This window comes from Eurytemora carolleeae, unplaced genomic scaffold, assembly GCF_000591075.1.
Source record: "Eurytemora carolleeae unplaced genomic scaffold, Eaff_2.0 scaffold396, whole genome shotgun sequence".
Classification (NCBI taxonomy): domain Eukaryota; kingdom Metazoa; phylum Arthropoda; class Copepoda; order Calanoida; family Temoridae; genus Eurytemora; species Eurytemora carolleeae.
In genome coordinates this window covers 77,256-99,871 of record NW_019396558.1, presented here as the reverse complement: position 1 = coordinate 99,871, position 22,616 = coordinate 77,256, and the positions used below count along the sequence as shown (strand labels likewise).

Here is a 22,616-nt window from a genome sequence, read left to right as displayed (position 1 = left end):
AAAATAATAATAATTCTAAAACAAAAAGAACAAAGATAAATTTAAATCTAAATTTTAACTTTTTGCAATATTTGATTCTACCTTTTTTTGAATAAAAACGGCTTCAGTATTCATTTTATTTGTACTTTCTAATAACTCTTGTTCTGTTTGATCTTCTGTTTGATTAGTAAATACTCCGGTATCATTTATTTTAATTTCTTTCAACTTTTCATCATTTAAATCAGTCTTCTTGCTCTCTTCTTTTTTAGAGGTGTTCCATCTGGGCCAAAATCTGAACCAAAAAAAAAAGGAAAGAATTTGAAATCTTTTTTTTAGAAAAATACCTGGAAAAAGCCTCAGATTCTTCAACCTCATTCTTCGTAATCTTGTCGTCTTCTCTTTTCTCGAGATCGTCTTCCATGAACTCTGGAGCAGCCAATGGTGGTATTTTGATCTTTAAATAAAGAAGGATTTAAAAAATGGCAGAATTGAGAAATTCTTTTTCCTCCAAAATAGTTCAGTAGAACCCAAAAAACTTTTGCAAAGTAATATAAACTAATTGGTCATGTAGTTTAAAAATCAACTTACTAAGCGAAATAGGTCTGTGTACTCTGCACAATTGTCGTGTTTCATGGTATTTTGGACTATTTAAAATCATACTTGAGTCTACGCAACTTTATGGGTCCAACTTTATTTATATTCACAAAGCAGTAATCTGATGAATCTCAACCCATGAACCCCTCTAATTTTGATCTGGGAACCTAGGACATGTTCTTAACTCGGTAAAATTTTAAGTTAATTATGTTTAATTTTTAGTTTTCAGGAAAAGTTAGGATAAGTACTAAATAAAAATTTAAAAAACCTGAACTTCCTTCCTGAGAATCTCCATCCTGGATCTGGAGAGGGATCGCCTGATATTAGATAAGGATTGATACTTGAGACTATTCTCCCTGACACCCGGAGATTCAGCTTTTACGGAGAGGTTTGCCAAAGATTGAAACTTAGCTCCGTGTCCAGTTTTCAGCTTAGATCTTGATCGAGAAGGATTCCGCAAACTTGTATTCTAAAAACAAACAAGTTTTATTTTTCACAGACTTTACAAAACAGTCTTCTTAACTTATAGTAATCCTCAATTTGAAGAAGGATATGTCGGATTGACAACGGCACCCTTTAAACCTTTATCAGATCAATAATATCTTCGTTATTCTAGCTTGAAAAGTGTTTAGTTCTGACAGATTTTGTAGTTGAAATCTGCAATTCTAGTACGCACCTTTTTAAATGAAATTACGTCCACAGTCCCATTCAATATTTACCTTTTGTGAGTTTTCTTCTGCTATATCTTCCTTCCATCCATTGCAGTCTGCAATCCTAAAGAATAAAGTAAAAATTAATATATAAATGAAATCTTATTAATTGCATATCTGTGTATACTTCTATTAAAATACCTGCTGTTATCCAGTAAGTCACCAGACTTGCACAAATTCACTAAAAAACAATAATTTGAAAATGTTCTAAAAATTAAAACTAAACTTGAATCAAATTACCTAATTCTTCAAAAGGTGAATTCTCAAACTGTGAATACTTGAATCTCCTTGGTGTTTCATTCTCCTTAATTTTCCTCAGGTAAATCTCACTTATATCACTTCCATCGTTAGATATATCATCCGAGTATTCATCTCCATATTCTCCATCAGAACCATCTCTCTCCTCCGTCTTTCGGACCCGGCGGGACAGAAGAATTCTGAAGAATTTTGATAAAAATCCTTCTCTTATAAATGTATTATCAGGAGAATCTGGTTCAATAGATATGGTTGTATTAACATTTGAATCATCAAGCTCGTTATTCTATGAAAACAAAACGAAAATTTTCTTACATTGAATTAATACTTAAACACTTTAATACCACAAATTATAATTTTCTAATCCCTATGTCTTTGCAACCATGTCGTAGACCTTAGACATTATAAAGAATGAAATAGGTCAGATCATATTATTCCAAGTTTAAAATGTAAATATTTAACACAATCAGGTTGCAAAGAATTTGAATTAGAAAATTTCAAATTGTGGCCTTTGTTTAGTTTCTTTAAAATATCATTCAGTAATACTTTTGTTTGGCTTTCCTGTGATATCATGTTGTAATTTGACTTTGTGTTGATAGATACAGATCTGTCTCTCTTATGCCCAGGAATGAATTTGCTCTTCTTTGTCTTTCCATTTTTATCTTTCAGCTCTTTCACTTGTTCGACTTCAGCAGGTATAGTTATACCAGGATCCGTTGGTACACTATTCATAGCACCATTTATTACAGGAGATATCTCTGCTTCATGTACATTTTTAGGAGTATTCATATTTGTTTCGATATCTGCAGTAACCTCCTCAATATTACTAATATCTGGTACATCAACTTCTACACCATTGGATTTCAAGCTTTTTTTGTCAACATAAACATTGTTTTCGATAGGTTCAGGATTTTCTGGTTTAAAGGAGTGAGTTTCAACACCTGAATTGTCTGTTTTACAATCCATATCTGGGCTGGAAACTTTCAAATCAAAATCATTTTCAGATTTTTCAGTTTTGTCAGCTTCAGAATCATTTGTTTTATTAGGTGAATGATCATGAGCTGTAGCTTTAGTATCAGTAGAAAGACCATTTTTGAATGCATTATATTCTGTTTCATCATCTTTTTCATCTGTATGATCTTTTGCTAATGCATTCTTATCCTCATTTATTTCTTCCAAATCTTCATCTTGAAAATGTTTGTTTTCCATCGCCATTATTTCTATAGAATTGTCTGTGTGATTTTTTGCATCACGATCAGTGTCATCACAAGCTTTTTTATCATAATTCATCTCTGCTTTGACATAAATATCTTCAAAGTCAAGTTTTAAACTATGAATGCTTTGTTTAGGATTGATAACTTTATGAGCACTTTGTTCGGAGCCTTCAAGAATCTGGTAATTTGCTTTTGGATCTTTAAGTGTGTAAGAAATATCTTCATCTTTAAAAGATGCGTTTTTGTTGTCATCAGAGATTTCTGAACCTATTTCATCTTGATCATCTGATTTGACACTTCTGCATGTTTTAACATCAGTTGCATCATAATGATTACCTGTAAAACCATCGACTTTGGCTTTCCCTTTCCCAACTTCATTTTTAGAATCATTAGAGTCAGCATCTGTTTCTTCTAATTCATGTTTTGAAAATCTTTGATCTACAGCCTTATCATCCAAATTATTCGTAACTTCTCCCTTCTCAAGTAGATCCTCATCTTCTACAACTTGTTTGTTGACTTCATTTTCATCTTCTTGATCCAAACCTTCTTCATTTGTATCATCTGAAGAATCACTGTTTATGTAACCAATACATTCAACTTCCTCCTCAAAAGAAACCGACTTTTTCTGTTTAATTTCATTTTTATCAATTTCAGTAGAACTATTTTTAGATTTGTGATACTCCTGCTCAAAACCTCTTTCCTGTTTCTGAACTAACGTTTTCTGCTGTTTTTGCTCAAAACCCATTTCTGATTCCAAGTCTTGTTCTAGATTCTCCTGCTCTTTGGAAATATTTCCCAGTTCCTCTTCTGAACTATCCACATGTTTCTGGTCGATATGAGTCTCCGGTTCTTCCGGAGAATTTTTTATCTTTGCCTGTTTCTGTTCTGCGATATTTTCCGGTTCTTGATCTGGACTCATTTCTTGTTCCGTTTTTAAACAATTCCCCGGTTCCTGCTCAGCAATATTTTCCTGTTCTTTATCTAGACTATTTTCCTGTTCTAAGCAATCCACCAGTTTCTGCTCAGCAATATTTTCCTGTTCCTTATCTAGACTATTTTCCTGTTCTTGTTCTAAACAATCCACCAGTTCCTCCTCAGCAATATTTTCCTGTTCTTGATCTAGACTATTTTCCTGTTCCGGTTCTAAACTCTCCACCGATTCCTGGTCATCAATACTCTTCTGTTCTTGTTCTGAACCCCTTTCCTGCTCCAAGTCGGAACAATATACCTGTTCATGTTCAATATTATTCTGCTGTTCTTGTTTTAAACTCTTTTCCTGTTCCTGTCTCGAACTCTTACGAAGTTCCTTCTCGAGATTATTCTCCTGTTCTTGTTCTATATTCTCCTGTTCTTGTTCTATATTCTGTTCCAGTTCTCGTTCCAAGCACTCCTTCATTTCATGCTCAAAACTATTCTCCAGTCCTTGTTCTGATCTCTTTTCTAGTTCCTGCTTAGCAATAATCTCCAAGAATTCCTGCTCAACATTGTTTTCCTGTTTTTGTTTTGATCTCTGTTCCTGATCTTGTTTTGAACTCTGTTCCTGATCTAGTTTTGAACTCTGTTTCTGATCTAGTTTTGATCTCTGTTCCTGATCTAGTTTTGAACTCTGTTCCTGATCTAGTTTTGATCTCTGTTCCTGATCTAGTTTTGAACTCTGTTCCTTATCTAGTTTTGAACTCTTCTCCTGATCTTGTTCTGAACTATCCTCCAGTTCCTGCTCAACATTAGTCTCCTGTTCTTGTTCTAAACTCTCCACCTTTTCCTGCTCAAGATCTAAAAAATCATCCTGTTCCTGTTCCTCATCTGAACACTTCTCCCGTTCCTGCTTGTCAGTTTTCTGGTGTTCTTCTTTTAGACTCTTCGCCTGTTCATATTCTGAACTCTCGACCTGTTTCTGCTCAAGATTATTCTCTTGTTCTTGTTCTTTTTCTAAACACTTAATCTGTTCCAGCGCAGCAATTCTCTCCTGTTTATGTTTTAAACACTTTTCCTGATCTTGTTCTGAATTCATTTCGTGCTCCTGGTCTAAGCACTCCATCTGATCCTGCTCAATACTATTCTTTAGATCCTGCTCTAAACTATGCTCATGCCGTTGCTCTAAAATGTTCTCATGCTCCTGTTCCTGATTCCCTTGTTTCCCTTCAGCGTACACTTCCTGTATCTTGGTTGACTTAACCTCTTCTTCCGTCCTTAACATATTTGCTGATTTTAGATATAAAATGTTCTCATTGTTCTGTTCTGAACCCCACTGTTCTTGCTCTTGTTCCTCCTTTTCTTGCTCTTTATTCTCCCTTGCATGCTCAAAATTCTTGCCTTCGTGCTCCGGGCTCTCCATATCTGTCTCAGCTTTATTTGTTAGATTCTGTTCAACATTTTTTTCATCTCCTTGCTCTGTCCTTTTCTCCTTATAGGACAACGAAGTGTCCTGCTCCTGTAAATTCTCTTGTTCCTGTTCTGAACTGTCCTCTGATATTTCATCCAACAACTCCTCAGGTATTGATTTTAGCACAAGCTCATAATCTACATAATCTACACACCCCTCATCAAAAGTCAAATTTAAATCCTCCGATGTAAACTCTATTGCAGAGTCTTTAGAATAATCGATTCTACTTTCATTAATTTCTCCGTTTTTCCTATCTTCAGAGAAGTCATTGGAATCATCGTTTTCTTCAGGTATACTACCATCTGAATGATCTGGAGAATCATCAACACTTGTTTCATGTTCTGGTATATCATCCATATCATTAGAGGAGGATGATGAGGTTTCTGACAGCTTCGAATAATCTTCATTCCAGTCTTCTGATGGAATTGAAGAGAAACTGTCCTCTAACGAAGGTTTCAGTTTCTCATTCCAGATAACAGTTGAACCTGTATCTCCAGTCTCAGTTGATGTGTTTGTGGACCCTGAGTTTGTTCTCACAACTTCTTCCTTGTCTGATTTATCGTTTTCAAACTCGCTGAAGGGTTCAATTCTAGTTTCATCTTGATTCACTTTAGAATTTTCAAAAAAATTTCCTTGGTCTGAAGATTCTGCCTGCACCTCTTTGCAATATGGTGGCTCTTCCTTGCAAAATGGCTGCTTCTGTTGTGAACTTTCAATTGTATTAAGACGATCTGTCAAACTCAGCAGATTTGGATCTTCAACAGTAAACTCAGATGATTGATTTCTTTCTTGTGAACCTGAGATTCCATCCTGACACATGCTTTTCAGATCTTTGGCAACACAGTCACATTCATTACTGATGGTTGGGTCATCATCAGGGGTAGGGCCAGCACCAGGGGTCTCAGGGAGACAAGTGCAGGCATGCATGATATCAGGGTTGGGTGTGAGTGATGGTTCAAGATAAGTATTTTGTAAAATTTCAGAGTTTTCTTTAGGTATAAGTTGTTGAAAACAGCTCTGCTCTTTAGGCTTATTCATATTTTCTTGTTTTGTAACTTTTTCTATGTTTATAGGATCAAGCTCCTTCTGTACAATATCTTGAGTTTCTTGATTCTTTCGCTGATCATCAAGATTTAAAACTACATCCTGGATTTCTTTCTGATTTTCATTCTTATTCTTTTCCTGATTTTCTTCTTGATTTTCTTCCTGGTTTTCTTCCTGATTTTCTTTCTGATTTCCGTCCTGAGTTTCTTCCTGATTTCTATCCTGAGTTTCTTCCTGATTTCTATCCTGAGTTTCTTCCTGATTTCCATCCTGAGTTTCTTTCTGATTTCCATCCTGAGTTTCTTCCTGATTTTCTTCTTGATTCTCATCATTGTCTTTATCAAGAATCTGAGTCATAGCTTCTTGAACTTCTGAAAGTTTTTTCATCAATGAATCTTGGTTTAATTCTTGCAATTGGTTTATCGAAGGAACTTCATCCAAGTCTGTTTCTTCCTCTGGATCCGTAGTCAATCCTTGAACTAGGTCTAGGACTAGGTCTGTATCCAGGTCTTGAACTGTATTATCAGACGAATCTTGAGTTAGGTGTTTTGTAGGTTCTTTAATCCTATCTTCAACTTCGTTTATAATCGGTCCTTGACCAAGGTGGTCACTTGAGTTTTCAAGTAGATCATAAAATGCGTCTTGAACTGGGACTTTCTCTGGGTCTTGGACACAATTTTGACCATGGTATTCACATGTCTCTTCAACTAGTTCATGAAATATATCTTGAACTGGGTCTTGCTCAGGTTCTTGCACTGGGTTTTCCACACAGTTCTGGTCATGGTCTTGACCATCGTGACCATGGTATATAGCGTTGTCTTGAACCAAATCATGAATTATGTCATCAACTGACTCTTGAACACAATGTTGAACTGGGTCTCTATAGTATTCTTGAAGAGAATCATGATTCTGGTCTTGAACTTGATCTTGACTAGGGTCTTGAACTTGATCTTGACTTGGATCTTGAACTTGATCTTGACTTGGGTCTTGAACTTGATCTTGACTTGGGTCTTGAGCAAGGTATTGTGCAGTGTCCTGGACTGTGTATTGAGACACTTTATCATCTAGTTCTTGTGATTGTGTTTCCAGTGGATCTTCATCTTCAGTTAGAACCAAATCTTGAGCAAGGTCTTGTTCCAGATTTTGAAGATCTTGGTTTTGAACAGAGTCTAACCCAGTGTCTCTTGGCTCTTGAACCTTATATTTAACTCTTTCCTGATCCTGATCCGACCCCTCTCCAGATATATAGATAGAACTCACATTATCCTACACAATCATACCTTGCCATTCTTGTCATAGTTCGCTATTAAGCTTTAGGTATTTTATAATTTTTACCTTTTAAAACCTATTAATTGCTTTTTTAGATTCATTTAATTTGTTTAGGATAAATTAGAGATTTATTTGCTTTTCTTAACTGTTTATTTTGAACCGACCAAAGAACTATATTGTGCAAAGTACATAAAGAAGTCTTTGCCACAAACTCAAATGTTCTAAGCTCTAAATCTTAGTAACCTGCTCGTGTAAGCTTTTGGTATTTCAAACCTGATCTAGTTCATAGTTTGAAACGCAACCTTAGGTTTCAAAGATCTATAAGGATTAAAAATCCGGATTTGAGGAAAAGACTCAATTCTTTTTTTATAACATGAAGTACATATTTTCTATAAATGATACATGTTTTATAGCACACCCTGTACACAATACACACATAAATAAAAATACTTCATGCGCTTGTAATCTTATAATAAATCTACCCTGCAGGGTGCGCCGTGTGCGCCGCGTGTATATATTTATGCTGTTTTGCCAAAACCTACAGATGTAAACACATAAACGAAGCGTAAATTTAAACATTTTTTAATATTGAATTTTAAATTATATTCTGAAAAGTATAAGAAATATTTTACACAAATAATGATTTTGCAGAAAGTATTATCTGTTGCCAAGTCCCTGTAAACCATGTAAAGTTGTAAATACGCAACGTGTGTATGAATGAATAAAATAAACAGCTTGAGATTTTAGCATAATCTTCACTAGACACTGAACCCTACACACCCCACCTGAAAGGGAGTGTCACAAAATCTTATTAATCTGTCTTAAAGGGACGGAAAATGCGTATTTGTTATCTGAAAGCGTATTCACATGCGTCAGGTTGAGTTAGATTTATGTAATCATAAACTTAATTCCACCTAACCTTCACCTTCCATTCACTCAATTCCCAGCCCCTTCCTAACCATGCTTCCTTTTACAAACCTTCCACCTCTTCCTTTACCTCCCTTCCTAACCATTCTTCCTTTTACAAACCTTCCACCTCTTCCTTCACCTCCCTTCCTTACCATGCTTCCTTTTACAAACCTTCCACCTCTTCCTTCACCTCCCTTCCTAACCATGCTTCCTTTTACAAACCTTCCACCTCTTCCTTCACCTCCCTTCCCAACCATTCTTCCTTTTGCAAACCTTCCACCTCTTCCTTCACCTCCCTTCCTTACCATGCTTCCTTTTACAAACCTTCCACCTCTTCCTTCACCTCCCTTCCCAACTATGCTTCCTTTTACTAACCTTCCACCTCTTCCTTCACCTCCCTTCCCTTCAACATCCTCATCTTTCCAAAAATCCCCTCCCTCAACCCCGCCCCGTTCCATTTAAATCTCTGTCCTTCCATTTAAACCCCTGTCCTTCCATTTAAACACATCCCCTTTTATTTAAACCCATCCCATTCCATTTAAACCTGTCCACTTTCATTTAAACCCATCCACTTCCATTTAAACCCATCCCCTGCCATTTAAACCCATCCACTTCCATTTAAATCCATTCACGTCCATTTAAACCAATCCGCTTCGATTTAAACCCATCTCTTTCCATTTAAACCCATCCCCTTTCATTTAAAATCCACTTCCATTAAAACTTGTCCCCTTCCATTTAAACCCATTCTCATTCATTCAAACTCATCACCTTTCATTTAAACCCATCCACTTCCATTTAAACCCGTCCCCTGTCATTTAAACCCATCCACTTCCATTTAAACCCGTCAATTTCATTTTAACATATCCCCTTCCATTTAAACCTGTTCCCTTCCATTTAAACCCATCCTCTTCCATTTAAATCCATTCACGTCCATTTAAACCAATCCGCTTCCATTAAAACCCATCTCTTTCCATTTAAACCCATCCCCTTTTCATTTAAACCCATCCGCTTTCATTTAAAATCCACTTGCACTAAAACCCGTCCCCTTCCATTTAAACCCATTCTCATTCATTCAAACTCATCACCTTTCATTTTAACCCATCCCCTTCCATTTAAATCCGTCCCTTCCATTTTAACCCATCCGCTTCCATTTAAACCTATCCCCTTCCATTTAAACCCATCTGCTTCCATTTAAGCCCATCATCTTCCATTAAAACCCGTCCCTTTCATTTTAACACATCCCCTTCCATTTAAGCCTGTCTCCTTCCATTTTAACCCATCCGCTTCCATTTAAACCCATCCGCTTCCATTTAAAACAAATCCGCTTCCATTTAAGCGCATTCAATTCCAATTAACCTCTACTTCCATTCAAATTCCCTACACTTCCATTAAAACCACCTCCTCTTCATTTAACCCCCTTTTTTCAATTTCTATACCTTTCCATTTAACAACCTCCCTTTTTCCGTTCCATCCTCTTCTCCTCTTTCACCCCTTCCATTCTCTACCTCTGCACTTTTATTTTCTCCATTTTAGTTTGACTTCCCTCTAATCAAAAGGAGCGTATCTCCATAATTGCGTTTATGTCCATATTTAACATTTAATCTTTTATCATTTTTATATTTAATATTTTCTGGGATTGATCCGAACTTTTATTCTTACTATAAGATTCTCTTATTCCACCCAACCCTCTTTAATACGCAATGTTTAAACTTAGAATATGATTTAAACCATATTCAGCATATCTCCCTCATGATCAATCATTGCTTAATGGACCCCTTACCAGCTCCCCCCCCCCTCTAACACACCTTTATCCCTCATTACGTAGAACATTTGCGCAACCTCCCTCCCTTCTCTTCATCCTCCTTTCTCATCTTGTCTTCTTTCTAGTCATGTCCTAAATTGTTCCTCTTTTACACATTTTTAAAACATTCCACTCCCTAAGGCCTAAACTATGCTATCCAGTTATCACCCCTCCCTAAAAATCATTTTCATGCCATAATCTAACTCCGTCCCTTTTAAACAAAAAACTTCAGAGTCAGAACCCTCCCCCCCCCTTTCCTGATCCATAAACCACTCCCTGCCCCTCCCCGCAGCTTAGTTTTACGTAGGCGTATTTATGTATAATATAATTAAGGGAAATATTCTTAAAATACTTGGCACTCATGACCACTAAACATGGTACTCTGTGTCAAGGAAATAATGCAAGGAAAGTTAATTGCGGTCGCGTATACTCTGCGTACATATTGAAACCAGTTCTCTCTGGGCGGAATTTGTAAACAAGAATAGTTTCATATGACCAGACTATTTCATATTATTTTTGTGAAAATTGATTCCATGTTAGGCTGTGACATCCGTCATGTGTTTACGTTTACTTTTCCGCGAAAAGACAGTACACTGCAGTACAAAAAATATGTACACCTCTGAAATAACTTTCCTTGCATTAGTACCTTGCTCTGTGTGAACTATGGATAAAAATGTAATGATACATATTCTAAGGGGGGGGGGGGCACGGATTTAGTAACGTTTTTATCATGATTTAATGGCATATATTCCTTGAGTTTAGGTTTAGGTTTGAGGTTTCCTGCTCCGGGTTCAGATGAACCACAGCGAATGGAAACTCCGGGTTCAGCATTAGCACAGAGAACGGATACTCCAGGAGCAAAATCCTGGTTACAAGAAACCGAAACTCCAGCTCCTATACTTGGTTCCTAAGGGAATTGAGTCATTGACACAAACTCAAATTTTCTTATCCCTATACAGGGTGTCCAAAAAAACATGGGAATTCAGTGACGAATTCGATATCGTCTTTGTTATGAATTAGCATTGTAATACCTAATTTTTAAAAGCCATAATATTATTATGTCTGCCAGAGTTTATTTTAAGAAAAGGGTAAAAGACTGAAAAAGATGGGTTTATATTGCCTCCGCAAGATGAAAAGTGAAGACGGACAAGTTTACTCTGTTTGTATACTGTAATTTTCTTGTTTTACTAAGTACAACCGTATGCAGTCAAAACATAAACAAACAAAATGTGAACAGAGCAGACGAAACTCTTACAGATTACAGCTTTCTCAGTAGGTATCACTATACTAAATCAAAGAATTATTTGAAAAGACGATATCGAATTCGTCAATGAATTCCCATGTTTATTGGGACACCCTGTATCTTGGCAACCTGGTGGTGTAATTCTTTGGTATTTTAAACTTAGATCATTTGATCTAACATAATTCATAGTTTGAAATATCTATAGGTCTCCGATATTAACTTGCAAAGATGAAGAAATTAGAAAATCAAAGTTTGTGACTAAGACTTAATTCCTTTAAACAGTTTTATGGATGAAACAATTAAACTTGGGAATTACTCTCATTATTGTTAATTTAATCGCTCGAAGGAAATAAGGGTGAATTTTTTTATGTCTACCTCTTGAGTATAAGAGATCGATATAACTGCTGTATAGTTTTCTTCTACATACTGTTCAACCCGTCTAAACATAGAATATCGATATAACAGCTGTATAGTTTTCTTCTACATACTGTTCAACCCGTCTTAACATAGGATATCGATATAACAGCTGTATAGTTTTTTTCTACATACTGTTCAATCCGTCTAAACTATAGGATATTGATATAACAGCTGTATAGTTTTCTTCTACATACTGTTCAACCCGTCTAAACTATAGGATATTGATATAACAGCTGTATAGTTTTCTTCTACATACTGTTCAACCCGTCTGAACTATAGGATATTGATACAAAAGCTGTATAGTTTTCTTCTACATACTGTTCAATCCGTCTAAACATAGGATATTGATATAATAACCTGTTTTGTTGATTGTAAACTGAGGTTATGTGTTTATCCTGGTCTGACATCTTGCTCCTTCCTGAACTAACTCATGCTCTCTTAAAAAAAGGTTTTATCATTAATTAAAAAGCATAAAGAAGGCTTCTAGTTGTGCTTTTATTTATGTATGTCAACAACAAAAACGATGTAAAAATCTAAATCTTAAATCATGAATAAAATTTTGAAAAAAAATTGATTTTTTCCATAAACTGTGATTTTCTTATCCCTATATATACCCAATGTCATAGACACCTTAAATATTTTCAACTATGAAATTTTTCAGATAAAATAATCTCAGATTAAAATATCAGCTTATAGATCATCAGGTTGCAACGATATAGGGATCATTAAATTTTTGTTTGTGACAAAGGCTCGATTCCTTTAAAACTTTAAAATTTGTTTTATTTTTGCATGAATTTTTTCAATTACCTTCACGGGGACTGTAGTCGTAATTTGAAGTGACCCTCCATTTAAAGTGGGGCGTTCAATTATGATTGTTTCTTGATTGCTTCTGAATCTAGAAATGCGTAAGTCATTTTTATAGAGGAACCATCAATAAAAATAATCAGTTTTCAAAACAAGAACATGGATATCTGATTATAAATAAATCTAAAAATTTAGATCTAAAAAATATCACAATATTTGGTTTACATTGGTTTTTAGATATTTGAGTATTAATGTATGTAAAGTCTTAAATGTAAATGATTATAGTTGATCTGATCATGAGATAAGGAAAAATAAACAACGATGGATAAATCAGCTGGTTTTCAATAGTCCTGCATTTCCAAAAGTCTGAAGAATTTCTATTTTCTTCCACTGAATCTCAAAAAACTTATCAACCAGCAAAAACAGATTAAACAATAAAAGTTGAACTGAGACATTTAGTATTGACGGATTAATATTATTTGGTTTAAATGAGTTCACCTTATCAACCCCAGTTTTGACCAATGATCGAGTAATGCGTAAAACTCCTCTTAATAGGAGAATTATTTTTATCAACCCACTTAAATTGATGTAAACAACTTTTGCAGTAATCAATTCTTTTACTTTTTATTAAAACCTGAATTCTAGCTCTGATGTTTTGTTATGTTCAGGTTCAGGTTCATGTTCAGGTTCAGATCGAAGATTAAGGTTTGGTTCAGGTTCAGGTTTAGGTTCAGATTTGGGTTTTAAGTTCAGATTCAGGTTGGTTTTAAATTTCAATTTAAGTTTCTCACTAATCTCATCATATTCCTGGATTCAACGTATATTTATATAATATGCTTTTTTAAGTTTATTTGAAAAGACATTTTAAATCAATAGTTAATACCCCCGTGGTCTTATAATTTCACTGATACACTTCACAGTTTTCTAGTTTCATTTCAGTACTTTACTTCAGTGTGAAGAAAATTATCAATCCATAATTTTATATTGAATCTTTTAATCATCTTCTCTCATCAGTGAACTCATGTCAACTGGGGTTTTAACATACTGATGGCCGTGCCTCTTTTGACGCACGGGGTGCGTATATTCCCTGCTATTTGTGGACGATTGATTTTGAGCGCGTAAGAAATGGTACGAGCTAAAACTTCATCTTGATCTACGAATAATAAACGTTTTTGATATGCATGTTAAATTCATATAAAAAATGACATTTTAATTAAATCATGAATGATGTGGAAAAAACCCCGAAAATGTGCAAAGAAAATTTAAATTTCGGTATATCCATGACAAATTTAATATTTCGTTACATCCTATATTTCTTTATTTCAGTAGTCTCTGTGTCTCCTTCAAGGCTGAACCGTTAAAATTTTGTACACCCTGTATCTTTCTAGTTCAGTATACCCTATATCTTTATATTTCGGTACACCCTGTCTTTTTCTGTTTCAGAAATCTAAATTTTTATATTTCTGTACTGCACCCTCTTTCCTGTTAAGATTTAATTTTCTCCCCTTTATATTTCTGTGTGCAACCAGTATCTTTATATTTTGGTACACCCTGTATCTATGTACTTTGGTACACCCCATATCTTTATAGTTCAGTACACCCTGTATCTATGTACTTTGGTACACCCCATCTTTATATTTCGGTACACCCTGTGTCTATGTACTTTGGTACACCCTATATCTTTATATTTCGGTACACCCTGTATCTATGTACTTTGGTGCACCCTATATCTTTATATTTCGGTACACACTATATCTATATATATCTACATATTTTTGTACACCCTGTATCTATATATTTCGATACACCCTGCATATATTTATATTTCGGTACACCCTGTATCTTTATATTTTAGTACACCATGTTTCTTTGTATTTCGGCACAGCCTTATCTATGTACTTTGGTACACCTTATATCTTTATATTTCGGAACATCCTGTATCTATCTATTTCTGTGCAACCTGTATCTTTGAATTTTTGTACACTCTGTTTCTTTATATTTCGGTACACCCTGTATCTTTGTATCTCGGCACACCTTCTATCTATGTATTTATGTGCAACCTGTATCTCTATATTTTTGTACACTCTGTTTCTTTATATTTCGGTACACACAATATCTTTATATTTTTGTACACCCTGTATCTTTATATTTCGGTACACCATGTATCTTTGTATTTCGGCACACCCTGTAAATATCAACCTGTATCTATGTACTTTGGTACACCCTATATCTTTATATTTCGGTACACACTATATCTATATATATCTATATATTTTTGTACACCCAGTATCTTTATATTTCGGTACACCCTGTATCCATATATTTTGATACACCCTGTATATTTATATTTCGGTACACCATGTTTCTTTGTATTTCGGCACACCTTGTATCTATGTACTTTGGTGCACCTTATATCTTTATATTTCGGTACATCCTGTATCTAGGTACTTTGGTACACCCTATATCTTTATATTTCGGTACATCCTGTATCTATGTACTTTTGTACACCCTATATCTTTATATTTCGGTACATCCTGTATCTATGTACTTTGGTACACCCTATATCTTTATATTTCGGTACGCCCTATATCTTTATACTTCGGTACACACTATATCTATATATTTTTGTACACCCTGTATCTTTATATTTTGGTACACCCTGAATCTTTATATCTTTGTACACTCTGTATCTTTATATTTCGGTACACCATGTATCTTTGTATCTCGGCACACCCTGTATCTGTGTACTTTGGTACACACCCTTTTTCTTTATATTTCGGTACGCTCTAGAGATGTTGATGTTTGTTTTGTACATCCTGTATATTTATATCTCGGCACACCCTGTATCTGTGTACTTTGGTACAGACCCTGTTTCTTTATATTTCGGTACACCCTAGAGATGTTGATGTTTGTCTTGTTTGAAAATCTACAGATCTGACAGTTCCTTGCCATACGTTTATATTGTTTAAAACCAGAACAATACAATTTAAATGAGAATTTTAAACTTTTTTATTTATTTCTCATTAACATCAATTAATCAGTTCATTCATTCATAGATTCACCTATCCTTGAACCTGACTTCATTACTTTATCAATATATTCATGAAATAAATAAAGTAGTAAACCATATATCTGTAAACCTGAACATCCCTATATATATTACGTTATAACATTATCTGTACCCTAACTACATTCGTTAATTTCTGAGAAAACCAGTCAGTCCTTATCATTAACATATACTATAGTACCCCAAACATAGATTAGTTGGACATAATTCTTTGCTTCATTACGTTTAGACAGATATTATTTCTCTTGTAGAGAGGATAAAATACACCTACAGACCTATTCTTAATTTCCCTTGTTTTAATTAACAACTGGAATGAGAGGATAACATACCTTACAGCTACATACCTATTCTTCATTTCTCTTGTTTTAATTAACAACTGGAATGAGAGGATAAAATACCTGACACCTACAGACCTATTCTTCATTTCTCTTGTTTTAATTAACAACTGGAATAATAGGATAAAATCTATATATAAATTTGGCTTGTCTGTCTGTCTGTCTGTTTGTTTGTATCCAATAAACGTCAAAACGGCTAAACCGATCGGGCCCAAATTTTTTGTGGGACATCTAGGGACCCCAGGGAAGGTTTATAAAAAATCAAAATTTCAAATATTTGTCTCCATCAAAATTCGATCGTCATTAAATTTTTAAAAATTTTGAAAATCCGCGAAATTTTTTGTGAAAATTCGCGAATTATTTTTGTTTTGTTTTACGATGTACACAAAGAGAACATGTTCACAACTAATTTAGAAGATGGGCGCGAAGCGCCCTCTAAGGCTAGTATCTAAAACCTACAGACTTTTCTTAATTTTCCTTGTTCTTTTTAACAATATTTTTAATTAAAATTTTTTTTTAACAAAAGTTGAAACTAGCATTGAATTTTTTTCTCCAACAGTTGTATTTTTTTATCTGATCATACATCTGTCTTCTGTTCTTCTCTTTTAGATCTACTCATTCTAATCTACTAGCAGTGGGTTCCGGAGTTATGATCGAACATACAAACCAACAGACAAGTAAAGAGAGATTACAACTGTACATAAATTCCACTTGGTACAATTTTTTTAAATTTTATTCATAATCATAAAAAGAACACATTTGAGTAAGCAGTATAAACCAAATCTATAAAGAGTTCAGAATCCATTTTCTAGTTTTGACCCGCCTGACCAAAGTAAGTCGTTCCTATTGAAATATTGAAGTTTTATTTTTATGTGTGTAACACTGTACACTTATGAATGCAGTAACTCTTTCTGTATTGTTTAAATATGAATAAACGTTCATTATCTTGTAAACAGTTGCCACCGTTTCAACCCCCCCCCCCTCCTTTCCCTGTTATCACTCGTAGATAATTCCACCCCTCCCTTCAGCTGATCTTGACTAATATATTCTAGGTAGAAGGAAGAATAGTGATTGCTCGTAGATAATTCCACCCCTCCCTTCAGCTGATCTACCCCCAGAAGATTGGTCGGTGACCTGTACCAAGCGGACTAACCGCTCTGAAGATTAACACGAACATTCCAATATTTGTTGACTGGAGCTCCTGGAGCCAGTCTGCCGGTCACTCACAGTCAGCCTTGCTTACAACAAGGTATTATATTCAATCTTTCTTCGGTCGATTTATTTCATGTTTATTTACTGACGAAATAATATTTATTTTGTATGGATCAATTATATTTCAAGATTTATACAAAGAGTATTTTTATATATATTGGGGATGTTTATACTTGCGTTTAAATAAAATACAAGCTGAAGTGATCTTTAACCCTATTTTTAAGGGAACCCATGAGTTGCCTCAAAAATTCTGCCCATTCGGTTCAGCCAACATATACATACAAATATATATATATCAGCGAACATATTTATATTTCTCTAGATAAATAAATTAGAACACATACGTGTCAAATTTTTAAAAAACTTGCTCAACTTAAACTTTTAAAAAGTCCGTACTCCAGCCCACTGAGTAAATTAATCATTAAAAAGATTTTTATTTCGGAAATCATACTTTTGCTGTAGGGCACAAAATATATTTTTATGTTATAGGAATTTTAGATTTATTATTTTTTTTGTATTTCTAGGTTTAATGCGTTTATAAACTTTTTTGTGAAATGTATTAACTCCGGCATCTGGCGTTTACTTAGATATTTAATTTCAATTGAAAACAAAGAGGCCTGGCGGTGTTGGGGAGCCCTGAGCCGGAGAACAGTTGAATATTGGGTTAATGTGAGGATACACGTTACAATTTACGCCCCCTTGACGCAAACCCTAGAAAGTGACTCTGAAGATACATGTCTTAAATAATTTAAAAATAAGGTGACACATTTTTTTAAACTGACACTTTGTGATTTGGAACATGTCTTACCATGACTTAGGCTTGGGTTTGAGTTAGAATTGGGCCTTAGAATGTGTCTTAAAGTGTGACTTAGTAAAGTGTCTTAGACATAATTATGTCTTATGTGAGTTTGTCTATAAATGGTGACTTAGAATGAGTCTTAGTCATAGTCGTGCATTGGAATAAGTCTTTGACAAAGTTGTGACTTAGAAAGATTCTCAGACATAATTTGGTCTCAAAAGTATGACGTTGATGTAATTGTGACTTAGAAATGTGACTTCGAATATGTGACCGCCATGAATTCCCCCCCTCCCTGTACTTCACCCCATTATTCAGTACAACGTTTCAAGAAATATGTTTTCAGGGAAAAACGGGAATTTTACACATATTATTTGTCTTCCACCTGTATCAGTGACAGTTTTGATGATTTGACATTTTCAAAAAAGAACATTTTTGATGCTTTCCAACAGCTAAATTGTATTAAGAGATTTCCAAGGGTTGGGTTATTTGTCCAAATTGTTAATATATAGATAAGAATTAAACACTTTAAACCAAAAAAAAAAAAAATATAGATCAGATAAAGTTTTCAAGGGCACCGTTGTGAATCAAGAATTTTTATCTTTGCATTGAGGGTCACTTGAAATTACGCTTACTGTCCCTTTAAAGGGTAAGACAGAGAGATAGCCTTTGAGACACATTTACACGTTGTTAAAGTTCGATAACTTTTATTTATTATTTCCTGCAAACACTCAGATTTCCAGCATTTCCCAATTCACGCAAATCGGTCTATCATGAGACCAAGATAATTTACAAGGGGTTAAATTTAAGGTTAAAATGAAAAAATACTCCCTGAATATTTTGTGACTTTCTTCTACAGTTGTTCTAAACTTTTTCCATCCGCTTAATTCTTGATTCAAAAATATAGCCATAGGCAAGTGTTGGGATAAGTCTTCTCGCACACCCTTGAAGGGGAACACCATGAAGTGTAGTGGAAAAAGGGGAATTAACTGGATTAAAGCAAGACTGCAGAAAAGTAGGAAGACAGACATCATAGAAAATAGAGGACTAAGGACTACAAAGAACTTGAAACAGTTTTCAGATAAATCTAAATTAAGATTGACATGGGGGGGGGGGCAACAATTTCTTTTTCGCACTTCAAACAAACCCCCCCCCCCCCCTCCACCTGACTTCAGATTCTAAATACGCGCCAGCCTTCATGGTCTTTGATTAAAACGAGAAAGCCAGAGAGATAGATATTGAAAAATTACAAATATCAGACTTACAAAAAACGTCGGATTCATACAGTTATGGAAGTTTCTAGTAAGATTTTGACTCCACTGGAGACCACCGGAGGGAATTCATTTTTACTGGAGGGGTTTGAAAAATGCTTTTAGATACTAATTAAAATTTTACGCATGGTGATTTACATTCCACTGGAGGGATTCAGATATCTTTCCAGGGGGTTTATAATTTCACTTAAGGGATTCAGATATCTTTCCAGGGGGTTTATAATTCCACTGGAGGGATTCAGATATCTTTCCAGGGGGTTTATAATTTCACTGGAGGGATTCAGATGTCTTTCCAAGGGGTTTATAATTCCACTGGAGGGATTCAGATATCCTTCCTAGGGGTTCATAATTTCACTGGAGGGATTCAGATATCTTTCCAGGGGGTTTATATTTCCAATGGAGGGATTCAGATATCTTTCTTCAAGGTTTATAATTCCACTGGAGGGATTCAGATATCCTTTTGAATTCCTCCAGAGTGGATATAAACCCCCTGGAAAGATTTCTGAATCCCTCCAGTGGAATTATAAACTGCCTGGAAAGATATCTGAATCCCTCCAGTAGAATGTACATCACCCTGCGTAAAGTTTCAAATTGTAAAAAGTATTTTTTCAAACCCCTCCAGTGGTCTCCAGTAGAATCGAAATCTTACTACGAACTTCTTTGAGTCGGATTCATCCAGAATATTCTACAGACGTAATTAATAAAGCATGATTGTGGCGCAATGCTTAGTTTGCTCTTATTAATAAAAATACTAAAACAATAAAAAAAATTGGCTACAAAAATTGAAAGCCAATGCAGTACGGTTTTAATTTGCAAACAGACATTTCATATTCTCAACAAAAAATGTAAATTTTTTGTAATATCGGATATTTTTAGGTGGGTTTTTAAAAAAAAATATCAATTTCATTTCAATGAGGGGAGGAAGGCCAACCGCAACAATTTCTCGTTCGAGCCACATTCACCTCATTTTCTCGTCCGAGTCATCTCAAAATCCTCGTCCTCTCAATATAATTTTTTTTTGAAGTGTCTAATCCTTCCAGATAAAACTATTTTGAAAGAATCGGGCCACGTTCAATTGAATTTAAGATTTCAAGTTTAATGTCTTTAAATATGTTCACCTATTCATAGTGTAGAATGCCGTAAATAATTCCAAGTTTATAGAACTTTAATCTTTTTTGTTAACTATAGTGAAACCCATAGAATTTTTCCGGGTGGTTCCATGGGGAAAATTATAGGCAGAGGTATTCCGAATATATTTCTATTTATTTTGTATCACGAAGATTAGCCATTACGGAGGCAGAAGAGATTTAAGTTTCACCTAAATAAAGTTTGACATCATTCTCATGGGTTTGAAGATTCCAACATGGTGTAGTCATTGCAATACTTTAGTCCATCCATATTTTATGTCCTAATGTGGCCAGATTAAAAAAAATAGTTTTATCTTCTAGAATTGGAAACTTTTAGCACAAAATAATCGAGAGACGAGGATTCCGAGGTGGCTCGGACGAGAAAATGAGGAGAATGTAGCTCGGACGAGAAATTGTTGTGACTGGCCTTTCTCCCCTCTTTCAATGCTTACTTAAAATAACTAAAAATATCAATTGAGTATGAATTGAATTGTATTACTAGATTTTTTTGTTGTTTTTAAAGATTTTTTTTTAAAATAAAAAATTTATTTTCTAATGATAACCAAAAAATGTCAAAGGTTGATATGCGATGAATTACATCTTCTTCAAAAAATATAAACAAGGAAGCACAAAATTTTTATTTTTAAGTGTACTTCTGTGACTAACTTTAATTAGTTTCAGCGTACAGCAGTGTCTAGCAGGAATACTAACAACACTCTGCCGGAGTAGCACTGAGCCAGTTTGAGAAAGAATATATCGTTGAACGAAACTCTCGAGTTTCCTTTTTGGGGTCTTTTAAGAAATCAGAAGGCAAAAAGAGAAATTGAAGAAAGCGCATTAAATAATATTTTACCAAATATATTGTTATATACAAAACTGCCTCACCCCATTCATGAAACCGGGGTTCCGTGGGCTTCATTACGATACTCTTAGTCTTAAGTTTCGAGCTCAGAGTTTACATTTCTCCCAGACACTGCAGTACACTTAAATGTAAACCATGAAGGATCCTAGTGTATCTTTCTTGGACTAATAAAAGATAGAAATAAATTTATAATTTCTATTACAGATGTTGATTAGAGATCTGATATGTTTACTTTGTCTAATTATCTATCAAGTAGATGGTACCTTTCATCCTGTAATCATGATTCCAGGAGACGGGGGTAGTCAGGTAAAGGAACTCAGATTTTGCCACAAACTCTGAGCTCATAATACCCTAATCTAAGACCTATGATATTTAAACTATTATTAAAATTGAAATATTAAAGGTTTACTTAGTCAGGTTGCACAGATATATGAATTAGAAAATTTTAGTTTGTGGTAAAAAATCAAATATAAGGACTTTATGTTCATGTTATTTGAAACTGTACTATCATTAAGAACTGTACATCACTATTATTCACAACTGTACTTTCATTAAACTGTATGTACACAGTATAATTATAGAGACAAGGGTGTCCCAATAAACATGGGAATTGAGAGACGACTTAAATGTTTTAACTGTGATACTACGAAATCATGTTTACGAAATAATCCCGCTTGAAACAAAGACGATATAGAAGTCGTCATTTAATTCCAATGTTTTTTTGGTACACCCTGTAGCAAACATTTAGAGAATATCGTTGAAATATTAGGATTTGATGCACATTTTCAATAGGAACAAAACAAACATTTCATTTTAAACTGTACAATAATAAGAACTTTATTTATCAACTATCTTTCCAAATTTTCTGTACACTCTAAATACTGTACAGGATACTACATAGATGGACATTTTATACAGTGATAATCAGAAAGCTTTAGAATAGGAAGACGACATTCTTAAGTAAAATGTGCCTGTTTACACTCCACTATTGTTGTGTTTCATGTTCATTGGCCTAAATACTGATGTCTTGAGTTAAATTCCTTCTCCAGAGTTTTCAGGTTATTACCGTAGACAGAATATTTCAAAGAAAGGACATTAAATAATCAAATACCCTATCTAATATTTTGTTATTTATAAACTGTCATTCCACAAAATGTTCCAACAACAAATACTAACTATTTTAGTCAGAAGGAAGAATAGTGAATAAGACTAAAATATTCTAGGTAGAAGGAAGAATAGTGAATAAGACTAATATATTCTAGGTAGAAGGAAGAATAGTGAATAAGACTAATATATTCTAGGTAGAAGGAAGAATAGTGAATAA

The 22,616-nt window shown here is 34.4% G+C and overlaps 2 protein-coding genes across 2 annotated transcripts in view; one reads left to right on the top strand and one right to left on the bottom strand.

Moving 5' to 3' along the window:
* Positions 1-81: 81 nt before the first annotated feature.
* Positions 82-13,665, bottom strand: LOC111705489 (myb-like protein X; the record flags this gene model as incomplete). Its single annotated transcript, XM_023478059.1, has 12 exons — positions 13,244-13,665; positions 12,626-12,713; positions 12,176-12,255; positions 11,777-11,840; positions 10,910-11,065; positions 2,100-7,445; positions 1,524-1,824; positions 1,425-1,464; positions 1,293-1,347; positions 842-1,042; positions 324-433; positions 82-271 (listed from the first exon to the last, which is right to left on the bottom strand). Coding segments are annotated over exons 3-12 (6,513 nt in total), but the record flags the coding sequence as incomplete, so codon positions are not given.
* A 4,193-nt stretch (positions 13,666-17,858) lies between these two features.
* LOC111705478 (group XV phospholipase A2) overlaps positions 17,859-22,616 on the top strand; it is a gene marked incomplete in the record, with an annotated part of 12,045 nt that continues 7,287 nt past the window's right edge. The window contains 2 exon segments of the mRNA XM_023478041.1: positions 17,859-17,995; positions 21,497-21,598. Of these exon segments, the coding sequence (XP_023333809.1) occupies positions 21,497-21,598 (102 nt within the window).